The sequence below is a fragment of the Phocoena sinus genome, chromosome 1 (genome assembly GCF_008692025.1).
Source record: "Phocoena sinus isolate mPhoSin1 chromosome 1, mPhoSin1.pri, whole genome shotgun sequence".
In the NCBI taxonomy this organism is placed as follows: domain Eukaryota; kingdom Metazoa; phylum Chordata; class Mammalia; order Artiodactyla; family Phocoenidae; genus Phocoena; species Phocoena sinus.
Genome location: NC_045763.1, coordinates 148,114,325 through 148,128,176, shown reverse-complemented (window position 1 = coordinate 148,128,176; position 13,852 = coordinate 148,114,325). Strand labels below are relative to the sequence as shown.

The window sequence follows — 13,852 nt, the reverse complement described above, 5'->3', positions numbered from 1 at the left end:
AGTGGTTGAGAGTCCGCCTGCCGATGCAGGGGACGTGGGTTCGTGCCCCGGTCCAGGAAGATCCCACATGCCGCGGAGCGGCTGTGCCCGTGAGCCATGGCCACTGAGCCTGCGCGTCCGGAGCCTGTGCTCCGCAACGGGAGAGGCCACAACAGTGAGAGGCCCGCGTACCGAAAAAAAAAACCGCCCTTAGTGCCCCTCAAATTCCTGGGGACAAGTTCTCCACGAGGTGCCCTTGAAGCTCTTCTCACAAGGATTAACCCCTTCTTCTTGGAAGCTCATTGAGACACTGTTCTTTTCCTCTCCCTAAGGCCTGTCCTTTCCAACCTCTTCACCTTCGGCCCTTTTTATTCCCTTGGGATGGTTAAGGGTCTACGTGTTGCAAACTAGATTTTATGTTTAGGGTTTTGGGGGGTTTGTTTGTGTTACCACATCCTACATAAGGTGCACAGGTAGTCTGGAACCTCCCTTCAGAATATGGAGGCTTTTGCCATTTACTATGTTCTCAGTCTTTGAACCTCAGCTGAAATTAGAGCAGGAAAAGTCATATTTTAACATCCGGTTGCATATCATTTATTCCATTTTGACCAGGTCCCCTTAGCTCAAAGATCCTTTTTGAAAAATAAAAGTTTGTGTTTTTAGAGGGCTTTTGCCCTTTTCAGCTCTCTGAAACTTCGAAATATATTTCGCCTAGAGCAGAATGCAAAGGTTTCCTCACACAAGCTAATTAGCGTTATGTGGGGAGATGATTAAGAATAGTGCTGTGAAGAGAAAACAGACTTTAACGAAATGCACCAAGATTGTTTGGAATCATGAGAACCTAGGAGGTTTTTTCCTCTTTCCTCTTTTTTTTATTTTTTGATATGTTTCAGCTTTCCTTTAGTGAGCCTAGACTGGTTTACAATCCTTTATCTGCAATTTCCAAATATCCAAAAAGTTTTGTGGAGTAAAAGAAAAACTCCGAAAACCAAGGATTTTTTTTAAATAATTAATTCTATACGCAAGTAAATCCCCTACATACGAACCTTCAAGTTGCAAACTTTCAAAGATGAGAACATGCATTCAAATGTCGGGTCACGTAAGTTAGTTCACGTGTCTGGTGTACATTGCTACATACATGCATCCTCTACAAGTGGTTGTGCTTTTGTGTACTTTACAGTACTGTTTATGTGCAACACGAGGAGCTTACTAATGAGGACCTGATGGTATTGAAGGTCCAGAAAAAGGACAAAGAGAGACAAGAGGAAGAAGTAACTGAAGAACCAAAGAGATTCACGATGCAGGAAATGGCAAGGGGATTTTCTTTATCTGAGGAGGCACTGTTAGTTTTTGAGGCACAGGACCCGAATGTAGAACGGTACATGAAGGTTGCAGCAGCCATTCAGAATGCAATCCAATGCCACCGTGTCATCTATGACGAGAAAAAAAAAAGAGCTACTACCCAGACATCACTGGATCATTTTTTCAAGAGGGTAGATAGAACTGAATCCACCAAGGAGCCAGAACCTGTGCCATCAACGCCAGGCATGAGTGAAATGGCAGCTTGCCCTCCGTCTCCTATTGCTGATGATCCTTCAGCTCTACCACCTCCCACCTCCTCTCCCTCCTCCAGTCAGTAACTCTTCTTGCCTGTTCACTCGATGCCAGCCCTTGTATGCCAGCTGTTGTATTGTACTACTGTACCTTTCAAGGTACTATACTATAAGATTAAAAATGTTTTCGTTGTTTTTTTTGTGTTTGTTTGTTTTTTATGTATTATTTGCGTGAAAAGTATTATAAACCTATTACAGTACAGTACTATATAGCCGATTGTGTTAGTTGAGTACATAGGCTAATTTTGCTGGGCTTACGAACAAAGTGGACTTAGGAACGTGCTCTCGGAACAGAACTCGTTTGTATGTAAGGGACTTACTGTAATTAATTTAACTTGAACTAAAGTGAGGCTACTTAAAGCCTTTATCTCTGTGTGAAGTTTCAAATATCTTAGTGCAGAAATAATAATGTGTTTGCTTACAGGATGCCTCCCCAGACCCTACTGGGAGTGTTATGGAATACACTGTATAAGCCTCACACCATCTTCTAAATTCCAAAACTAATTCCATAACACATCAGGCCCTAAGGGCTTTGGATAAGTGCTTATAAGCCTATACTTCTACAGAGGAGAAAATATAATAAACTTTGTTGTTATTTTTCTTGTTCCATTGGCTTTTCATTGTAACTAACTCATTCCCACCCCTAGTCTTTGTACAAACCGTTCCCCCACCAACCTGGCCCTTCCTGCACTTTCTTTCATCAAAGCAGAGCTCAGAACTTACCTCCTGCAGGTGAAGTTTCCTGGTTAGTCCAATATGTTTCTTCACCTGAATATCCACTTTAGATTTGGGACAGATGTTTTCCCTGATCATACTAGTATGAGCTTTAAAGAGATCCAACAGCTCATAATTTACTGACGGCTCATCCAATTATCATTGTCAGAGACTTCAGCCCCTTCCAAAGACCTTCCCCCTCCATTTCTCCTGTAAGTTCCTAGATCAGGTCCAGTAAGCTTATGTCGCCATACCTTTCCTGCTCCCATATCCACCTTTAAAACCACCCTAGATATGGTTTATGACCCTCTTTCCTACTGAACCCTTCAGCACAGCCTCTACCCCAAAACACCAACTAGAAGACTCTGAGGAAGAGGTGGGCTCAAAACTGCATGTTCTTGACACATGGTGCTTATGGGAATTAAATATGAGAACTACTGGTTTAAAGGTTTGCAGATCAGTGGCAGGTCACAAAATTTAAGAAATGAAATATGGTTATAATGAATGTCAATGACAGCTGCAGCCTTCAGCTGAAAAACTGACAGTTCCCATAGGTAGTTAGGTTAAAGTGTACCTCATGCATAATTTTCATAATAAAGATGAAAAACTTTCAGTAGTCTGTTCAATCTTGACCCCTGTCTAATAGTTCAGTATTTTGTGTGTGTGTATGTGTGTGTGTGTGTGTGTGTGTGTGTGTGTGTGTTAGTTTCAGGTGTACAGCAAAGTAATTCAATTATACATAATAACCTATTCTTTTTCAGACTCTTTTCTATTATAAGTTATTACAAAATATCGAGTATTGTTCCCTGTATTATAGTAGGTCCTTGTTGGTTATCTATTTTATATATAGTAGTGTGTATATGTTAATCCCAAACTCCTAATTTATCCCTCCCCACCTTTCCCCTTTGGTAACCATAAGTTTTCTATGTCTGTGTGTCTATTTCTGCTTTGTAAATTAGTTCATCTGAATTTTTTTTTTTAGATTCCACATATAGGCAATATCATATGATATTTATCTTTGTCTGACTTACTTCACTTAGTATGATAATCTCAAGGTCCATGCGTGTTGCTGCAAATCACATTATTTCATTCTTTTTATAGCTGAGTAACGTTTCATTATATGTATATATATTTCATTTTATATATACACACACACACACACACACACACACACACGTACCACATCTTTATCCATTCATCTCTCGATGGACATTTAAGGTGATTCCATGTCTTGGCTATTGTAAATAGTGCTGCAATGAACATTGGCATGTGTGTATCTTTTCAAATTAGAGTTTTTTCTGGATATATGCCCAGGAGTGGGATTGCAGGATCACATGGTAACTCTATTTTTAGTTTTTATGGAACCTCCATACTGTTCTCCATAGTGGCTGTACCAATTTACATTTCCACCAATAGGGTAGGAGGGTTCCCTTTCCTCCACACCCTCTCCAGCATTTATTATTTGTAGACTTTTTAATGATGGCCATTCTGAACAGTGTGAAGTGGTGCCTCATTGTAGTTTTGATTTGCATTTCTCTAATAATTAGCAATGTTGAACATTTTTTCATGTGCCTGTTGGCCATCTCTATGTCAATTCAGTATTTCTCTTCACCATTTAAAACGTTTTTTGAAACCATACAGCTATCTGATGAATTTTTCAAAAACTCTTCTGCCATGGCTCCTTCCGTACCCCTCTCCTTTCTTCCTCTTTCCCTTTCTCTCTTTTCTCACCTTCCTCTCAGGAACAACAATAAAAAAAAAAAATCTGTCCCTTTTCTCCTGCAAAACAACTTAGAATCCTTATTATTTTGATCGTTACCTAGGTCGTAATCAAGAATACAAAACGGGGGCTTCCCTGGTGGCGCAGTGGTTGCGAGTCCGCCTGCCGACGCAGCGGACGGGGGTTCGTGCCCCGGATCCGGTCCGGGGGATCCCACATGCCGCGGAGCGGCTGGGCCTGCGAGCCATGGCCGCTGAGCCTGCGCATCCGGAGCGTGTGCTCCGCAACGGGAGAGGCCACAGCACTGAGAAGCCCGCGTACCACGAAAAGAATATCTCTTACCTTGAGGTTATATAGTCACACATATTTTATTATTTTATTTTCCACATATATTCTCTAATATAATTTGAATTTATTTATTAGAATGGCATTTTTCTTTTCTCCAAATAGCTAGCTATTTGTTCCAACGTGATTTTTGGAACAGCTCATGCTTTTCTCACCAATTTGAAATACTAATACTACTAATAATAGCATTTACTAAGTGTCAGTTTGTCCTAAGTCTATTATATGGATTACTTCAGCTTAGTAATATTATTATCCACATATTACAGCTAAGAAATGGCATACTTGGGATTTCACACCCAGGTCATCTAACTCGAGAACTCATAGTTTTGACAATTGTGCTATTCTTATAAACAATTTGGATCTATTTTTGACTTAAACAACAGGAAAATTATTGACATAAGTGGAAGTCCAGATGCAGGGCAGGCAACTGACTTGGCTCAAGCTCAGGGTCCCCGTGACTCTCTTGGCTCTGCTCTCCTCCATGTGTGGCTTCATCCTCAGGCTGACAGTGAGATAGATGTAGCAATTTCAGCCCCCATATCCGTACACGGAAATGTCCAGCAGAAGAGAAACAGGATTTCTACTTTAAGAAACTCTCCCACAAGGGCAAAGCACTTTCCCAGATACTCCAACAAGATTCTGCTCAATTCTCATTGGTCCAAACTGGACCCCATGCCCATTCCAGTAACAATCATGGGCAAGGAGGATGGTATTAAATAAATCATACAAGCCACCCCTAGAGTTAGAGATGGTATCAGCTTTCCTTTGGCACATGGGCTACATAAAAGTGAGGGAGACTCTCAACATGGATTAGGTGCAGCTCTCTGACACAGAAAACCTAAAATAACAGTGGATATAATAAGTTAAAAGGCAAATCAAGTCTGGAGGTAAGCAGTATAGAGCTAGGATGGCAGCTCCACGGTCACCCAGGTTCCTTCCTTTTCTCTAAATGCTCTGCCATTCTCAACATACGGCTTCTACTTCAAGGTCCATGATAGTTCTGGGGTCAACCTTCAGGAACCAAGAAGGAGGAAGGATTGAGAAAGGAGAGACTGATTTCTTCCTTTAAGGACATATCCCATAAATCACATGACACACTTTTGTGTACAACTTATTGGATGGCACTTAGTCATTTGGCACCATCTGGCTGAAAGAAGCTGAGAAGTGTGGACTTTATTCCAGATAACAGAGCCCAGCTACAAATCCGGGATTCTACTGCTAAGGAAGAGGGGCAGAAGATATTTGGAGAGAATACTGCAGTCTCTGCAACAGGTGGAAACATGAATTCAGTTGGGGTTCTGATACAGAGGAAGAAAAGGGAACTGATTTCTTGTTAAGCAACAACAATGTATCTTGATGCCCTGCTTGGGTCTTTGGTCCAGCCTTAGACTAGTCAGTAACCCAGTGGTATCAGAAACTCTGATTGGCCATCCTGTGTTACACACCCATTCCTGGAACTTGACTGTAGAGTTATCTCAAGCCAAAACTCATGATTGAGGATTGAGGATGGAGTGTTTCCCTACAGAGATTTGTTTGTATTTTTTGAATTTTTAAGAGTTCTTTATATACTAAAGATTGATGATATTAAGCTTTTGTCTGACTAATATGTTGAAAATGATTTTCTAGTTTATCATTTACCCTTTATCTTTATAGTGAAATTATTATAGTTACCGTTTTGGCATATAGAAATTTTACATTTTGTATAATAAAATATTCTTTGCCTTTACCTGTTTTTTTTACTTTTATGTTAGAATGATTTTTCATAAACGAGAATCTGGTAAGTGTTTGCCTATATTATCTTTCTATGATTGAATGTTTTCATCAGTCAGGAGATTCATTCTGCTGCGCATGTAACAAAAACTCCACTTAAAAAAATGGCTTAACACTAAATAGGATTTCCTTTTCTCAGGTAATAAGTTCAGGGCTGGTTTGATGGACTTACTATATCTTCAAGAATCTAAGCTCATTCCACATTTTTGTTCTATAATCCTTAATTATATAATTAATATACAGCTTTTCCTCAAGTTCATAAATGACGACTGCAATTTTAGGCATCACATCTGTAGTCTACTTAGAAAAAAAGAGAAAGGGCAAAATGTAAAAGCTGCATGTCACCTGAATCCATCTAGTTTATCAGGTAATCAATATCTTTCCTGGAGACCCCAACTACTAGATTTCTCATTGGCCAGATTTAGATCACATGACTACCCAAAAGAGCAAGGGAATCTTGAAGAAGTAAATATTTTTATCTGAATACATTGCTATCCTGAACAAAATTAGATTCTTTTATTAAAGAAAGGGAAATGGATATTGGGTAGACAACACCACCTGCCATAATTTTCCATGTATCATTTTCTGATATATGACATAAAACAAAGAGCTAACAATTTTTTCCAATTAGTTAAACAACTTTCCCAGCATCTTTACTGAATAAATCATTCTTCCTTCATTGGAAGAATGGAATTGGAAACTTCATTATATTTTAAAAACTCACAGAGGTTCCAATTCCAATAATGGCAGGGTAATACCTAATAGACCAACCTTCTCCAGATAACAAACTTAGACAAAATACAGAAAACAACCATTGAAAGCACTGAAGAGAAGAATCAAAAGAAGAAACTGGAGAGTTGTTGGCACTTGAAAGAGGGAAATGACACTAGATGAGTTTCCCAATTTTGTAGCTTGTGCTCAAGGGCAGACCCCAATCAGTGTCATTTTTAGGATTGAAATCTGCCATCTTACTACCTTGTAAAAGCAGAAGGAAGAGTTTGGGGTTTCTGTAGCAGCTGGAAAGTGAAGGGAGACACCCCAGAAAGGAAAGAGCACCAAATTCTGTCTGTAAACCCTTCTCAAATCTCTATTTGTCCCCTGAAATACTCACAGGGCAGTGTAGACACCAAGAGGCCCAGTTAAGATTCAAATAATTAACAGAGATTTCATCTGGTACTTACTGCAAGAGACACAGAGTTTCAGCCAAGTTAACTGTCTACCAAAAACTAAAAAATAAAAATGAATACTCTTTGGAGGAATATGACAGAATCCAGAGACTCTTACAATATCAAGGATACAATGAAAAATTACTGCACATACAAGAATAGGAATATGTGACCCATACTCAGGAGGGAAAGGCAATCAATGGATATCAGTCCTAAATGACCCAGATTTTAGAATTAGCAGACACGGATTTTAAAGTAGCTGTTATAATAATGCTGAGAAAAGAGTCTAAGGTCTCAGGACACCACTACTCTCTCATCTTGGAAAGGGTATAATGAATAGGTTATGCTATCAGGCATATGTCCACATATCCTCCAAAAACCTGAGTGAGAATTAACCAGGCTGATGAAAGTAAGAAAAGTGATATGGAGTAGAAAACAAAGACAGGAGTTTTCATTCCCCTTGCATAGCGAGTAAATCAGTGATAGGTTTCTGTGTAGACAGCCCTTGCCAAACCCTTCCAGCGCTCTTGGGTCAGAGGTGGAAAAGTTAGCAGCTGTGGAATTACATGGGTCTTTCATAATCCACATATTTACTATCTTTACTAAAAATCTAACTAATCCCTCTTCATTGAAGGCTTTCCTGCAGCCCACTCCACACTGCATCCCAGTCTCATCAAGGGGAGTTTCTTTGATACCTTAATGTTTTTTCTCTTTCAGAAATTCAACACAGCATAATAATCTCTTTGGGGAGTAGAGAAAAACTAAGATTCAAAGGGTAAAAGGACTTCACAGGGGTTACAAAGCCTGCTACTGATAAAACACAGATCAGCTCCGTCAGAGTTGAAATAGGTCCCCGTGTTAACCCATCTCTATATCATTTAGGGAAAACAGCTAATCCACTTATTGCTGCCTATTCTGCAAGCAAGTTTGCTCTGGATGGGTTCTTCTCCTCTATCAGGGTGGAATATGCAGTGACCAATGTCAATGTGTCGATCACCCTCTGTATCCTTGGCCTCATAGACACAGGTAAGGTCAAGAGACTGGAATAAATGGCCTGTAGATGGATTGTCTTTCTTACCATTGTGGGTAAAGAGGGTGCTGAACTCCCTGATATCGTCATGTGTCATGCACTGAAAACCAGTGACAGCGCTATTCTCCCTTTAATGAAGGGGCTCCACTGTCATTAGTGGAGCCTCTGACTGCTCTTTGACCCTTCTTTCCATTCTGACCACCAAGTGAGCTGAGTGACACCACACTCGTCATATGACCCTGTTCTAAACACCTTATGTCCTCATGAAAACTCAACGGCCATTACTTTCCTATGTGAGACTTATCAAATGTGAGTTTGTTCTCCTTAATAATACACCAGTAATAAGACATAGATATCATGAACCCTTTGATATGATGCACTGAGAAGGACACAGTATCATTTTGGGGGTATTCTTACCAAAAATTCATAACTTCATTCTAATTATAAGAACAGTGGACAAACCCAAATTGAGGGGCATTACACAAATCAGTTGAACAGTACTCTTCAACAGTATCAAGGCCATGAGAGACAAGGAAAGACTGAGGAACTGTCAGAGATAAGAGGGAAAATAAGAAGAAATTACTACTAAGTGAAATCCTGGATAAGATCCTGGAATATATAAAGGATATTAGTGAAAAACTAAAGCCTGCAGTTTAATTAGTAAGGTTGTTCCAATTCTATCATATCTATTGTTGATAATTGTACAATGGTTATGTTGTTGTGATTGAAGGATATAAGGAAAAACTTTGCACAATTTTTACAACTTTTCTTTAAGTCCAAATGCAAGTTTATCTAAAACATGTGGCAAGTATGATAAGAAAACTTTATTTAAGGGACTTCCCTGTGGTCCAGTGGTTAAGACTCCGCACTTCCACTGCAGGGGGCATGGTTTCTCTCCCTGGCTGGGGAACTAAGATCCCGCATGCCGCGTAGCCAAATAAATAAATAAAATTTTTTTAAATTTTTAAAAGAAAACTTTATTTAAGAGTAATTGAGTAAATTGAGTAGTAGTTACAGAATGAGAGAGAGAGAGAGAGAGACAAAGAAACACAATGAAACAAGGATGGAGAGAGAGACAGAAGCTGGGCAAGAAGGACACGAATACCTGGAGGAAGAGAGCAGGTAACAAGAGTTTCCTTCTAAGTGAAAGTGATTGGTGTTGACAAGGGAGCAAAGGTCTGGATTCTCTCCCGTCATTTCCTTTTACAAATCAGTAGTCGTTATCATACCTCACTCTGGTTTTGCCCACTGACACTTCCCATCACATGACCTCTATCCTCATTCTGCTTCCCCATATTACTCCCTCACTCCAGCCAAAACACCCAAGAGAGGAGTGTGATTCAAATCTCCCAACAAGTAACCTCCAGCTGCCTCCACAAATCTTCATCCAGTTAGACGAGGCCCATACGAACACTAAGCCTCTCTTTGCCCAATAGGCCCTAAACATACCCAGTCTTCTCCACGTATTCCTGCCAGGGCCCGTGGACCTTGCCGAGCAAGCACTGGCCAACAGCCCCTAAAAGCTAAGCTGTTGGTGTCTGCAGGCCTTCTATCGTGTAGACTCTGCTAGTCTTAGATAACCCCACTCTTCTCTTGTCGTTCTACAGAAACAGCCATGACAGGAACTGCTGGGATATACAAGGCAGAAGCATCTCCAAAGGAAGAATGTGCCCTGGAGATTATCAAAGGGGGAGCTCTGCGCCAAAAGGAAGTATATTATGACAGTTCGGTCTTGACTCCTTTCCTGCTGGGAAATCCGGGGAGGAAGATCATGGAATTTCTCTCCTTACGAAATTATAATATGGAAATATTTATAAACAACCAGGTACTTCCTTAGGGCTAGGCATGATAAGGGGGCTTGGAACAATTCTGCCTGATATCTACATGAGCTCCATCCTGAAGGTATCTCCCCAGAGAGATATGAGTGTTCCCAGAGGGTTGCAAGTCACATATCACATCTCAAAATTTAAAGAAGCTCCTCTAACACTTATGCAGTAGAAAGTGTACGAATGTCATGAACCAGCAATTGTGAACCTGATAGTAACAACAGATATAATTACAAGATAGTTATATCAAATTTATCTCATATGTAATAATGTTATAATGCTTAGTCAATATCAATTATAATAAAGGTCACATAAACTTTATAAGTTCATACCTCATGGCTGTAACTTCAGTTCATTCAGTACGGCTCCATTAAAACCATAACCTATACATGTGAAACTTTTCAGTGTACATTTCTTATTTTGTGATATGAACCTTTTATCTCTTTTTGAGTCGAAGAAATCATTCTACTCTTCATTTAGCGAACATCGTGTCTTTACCATTTTGTATATTTCAGACAGTCTTTACATTATTTCACACTGCTCCTCTGGGAAGGAAGACATCTGGGTATGAACAATCAGGGCAAATCCAAAGAAGTGGAGGTTCCTGGAAACTGGAGCCACAGCACCTACACTCGTTTATTGTACTCAGAGTGCATCAAGCAGCTGTACTCTACATGTGAACGCTCAGTAGTATATTAGAAGTTTGTAGAGGAGGGGTTGGAGTTCAAATCCTGTCACTCACACATTTAGTCATTCATTCATTCAACAAATATCTATCAAACACTTGCCAGGCATCACGTGACTACAACCAAAGAGGAAACAAAACATTAACAACTCAACAAAGCCCTATATTGGCCAGGTCCCCCAACAGGTAAGAGTGGCAAACTGGATAATTTTAGTAGAGGTTAATGAAAAGGAGATTTTTTACAAAAGTGTGGGCAAGGTTACAGGGAAATCACAGAGGTAATGTAGCATCTCAGGGTTAGTTGCAGCTATTTCCAACCCTAGGCCCACCATCGGGAAAAGAGGTGAGAACTGTTATGAAAGCCCAGATAGAAAGAAGTGTTTGCAGAGTGCCACATGACAGGAGCTATGACATTCAGTTAAAGGATACCACCAGCCCATCAAGGACCACAGGGGAGGGATCTGGGGAAATAAATATACCAGCCTCATTCACTTCCCTCCTTCTGATTTCTGGTTGGTATTTTCTATTAGGTGAACAAAGGGGCAAAGTGTAGATTGATATAAACCATACAGGTCAGCATACCCATACACAGAGCGGGGTGGAAAAGGATGGAGAGTGTTTGGAGGGATAGATGGTGTATATCCAGCACAAACCCAACACTCCCAAATGTAGAGTTTCCACGGGAAGTAATGCTGGGACACAAGACATGGGTCTGGAAGTGTAGGGTAAACTTCCTTTTCTTGCTTCTTAATCAAGATGGCTGGTCAGCAGAACAGATTGGAGTCCATTGAGCTGCCAGCCGCATATACAAGGAGTTGGATCTGGGAGTGTGAATATGGCTGGACTTTTCTCAGTCCATAACATGGACCTTCCCAGGTTATGTCCAGGGCAAAGGGAGCAGGAGAGACCTGACTGAACCTGTGTGTGAGAAAATGCACCAAAAACGTGAAGTCTGGTTTCTGACTATATAGCATAATACACACACACACACACACACACACACACACACACACACACACACATACACATGTAAAATGAGATCTAGTAGATGTCTTGGTTTCTGACCAGTCAGATTAACACTCCTCAGTCTCCTGTAGAAATGAGGCTCCCTCTTCACAGACTTTGTTGATGACATAGAGTGCAATAATTCCTTAACTGAAGGGTGGGGACAATATTAAACGCGACTTAGAATTTGCTTGGGTACAGGTTAAACGTCTTACTACATGAGGTTTTCCCCAGAATCCTAAGGGGATGATCTCAGAAATTAGGTCTGAGAACCAATACCATTGACACCCTCATCATTTGCTGTCTTCACTAACCTGGACATTACAATTCCCTTGTCTTCAGCAGCATGACCTTACTATTCCAAGCAATTTCTGTCCAGGAAGATAAATGTTGCAAACGCATTTAAAAATGCTCAGCTTTTCAACAGACAGCATCAAATGGCTATTCTCTTCAAGGCTCTTTGGAACCTGATGTCAAAACCCTGTCGTCACCAATCTGAAATGTTTGCATCACGATCCTTCCCCAATCCTAATCAAGCCACCACACTGAAAGTCCACCTTAAACTAGACTCCAACACTTCATAAATACACCAACTTTGCCCTCCCCATTCTGAAAGGCTGCTAAGTCTCCATCCAAGGTAGTACTTCCCCTTACCTGAGAGAGCAATAAACTCAGCTCTTTCTCTCACCCACAGGTGGTTGTAGTGATCTTTTCAGGGAGCCCTTCCCAAGATGCCCTCTCAAGGTCCCTAACCCAGCTCCTTACCTGGCTCCCCTACCCCTAGATATCTGCCCACTGTCTCCAGAGGCAAGGTCCAGTTTCAGTGATACCAGCAGCCTAAAGGCTTCTGTCATTGGAAGAGTTCCATGTAAGAGAATCTGGCCTGCCTAGCTCACTTCATAATGAGCTCAAAAATATATGTGCAAGGATGTCTGTTTTCACCCTCAGTGACACAAAAATTCAGCATTCCTTTGTGGATTCTAAAACCAATTCCACTCTCACTGAACGTATTAGTGAGCAATGTCACCTTTTCCTAATATTTCAGAGAGGTGAAGGAAGACTGGGTTTACATTCCATGGCTGGGCATCATTTAACTCAAAAGGGCCCCCTGGGCCAGGTCCCTTTCAAAGTGCTTCCTCCCGGCTCCACGTCTTCCCTGACTCAGACCCCAGTGTGCTCAGCCCCCACCCTCCTTCTGCTCCCTCATTTATCATGCAAAGTGGATTATGACTCCACTTGGAGGTCACCCAGCAATATTTTTTTAACAAAAATATTCTCTTACCATAAGGAATTACTGTCCTAACCGTTAGGAAAATTTTAAAGCTACCAAACATTACATTTGTGGTTAGGGCTAACCCTAACCAAAACATTGAAAACAACTTTACTGTCTACCCACAGGCTATCAATACTATGAAATGACTATATCATGATAACAAGGGATGAGGCAGATTTAAACGTACTCACATGGAAGGACCTTCAGGACATACTGTTAAGTGTATAAGGCAAGTTGTTTACAAATCTGTATAACATAATCCCATTTATGTTAAAATTATATACATAATATTTATATAGATATATACACACACATAATGGGAGGTGTGTGCACACGTACGTGTGAGTGTCAGTGTGAGTGTATGGAATGGGGAGGCTAACTTGCATGAAGCACTCTTCTCAGGCCTGACAGAATTAGGAATGGCTTCCCTCTGAAGAGCAGTCCTGTGTTTCTTGCAATGGCAGTGTTGTGGGTTGAAGTGTGTCCCCCCTAAAGATATGGTGAAGGCTTCATCTCCAGTACCTCAGAGAAACATTTACTTCACTCATGAGTCTGCAGTCTGGGCAGGGCTCAGAGAGGGACAGCTCACTTCTGCTCCACTCAGCACAGCTGGGCTGGCTCAAAGGCCAGGCATTAAATCATCTGCAGGCCCCGTCGCACATGCAGCCTGTGCCTGAACTGGAAAGACTTGGCTAGCTGGAGGCTGGAACAGCTGAGGGCTCCTTG

General features: G+C 40.9%; 1 protein-coding gene across 1 annotated transcript in view; it reads left to right on the top strand.

The window, feature by feature from the left end:
* HSD11B1 (hydroxysteroid 11-beta dehydrogenase 1) overlaps positions 1-10,558 on the top strand; it is a 45,785-nt gene extending 35,227 nt beyond the window's left edge. The window contains exons 6-7 of the mRNA XM_032613706.1: positions 8,190-8,333; positions 9,945-10,558. Coding sequence (XP_032469597.1) covers positions 8,190-8,333; positions 9,945-10,174 — 374 coding nt within the window. The 3' untranslated portion in view covers positions 10,175-10,558. The remainder of the gene's footprint in view (positions 1-8,189; positions 8,334-9,944) is intronic.
* Positions 10,559-13,852: the final 3,294 nt, after the last annotated feature.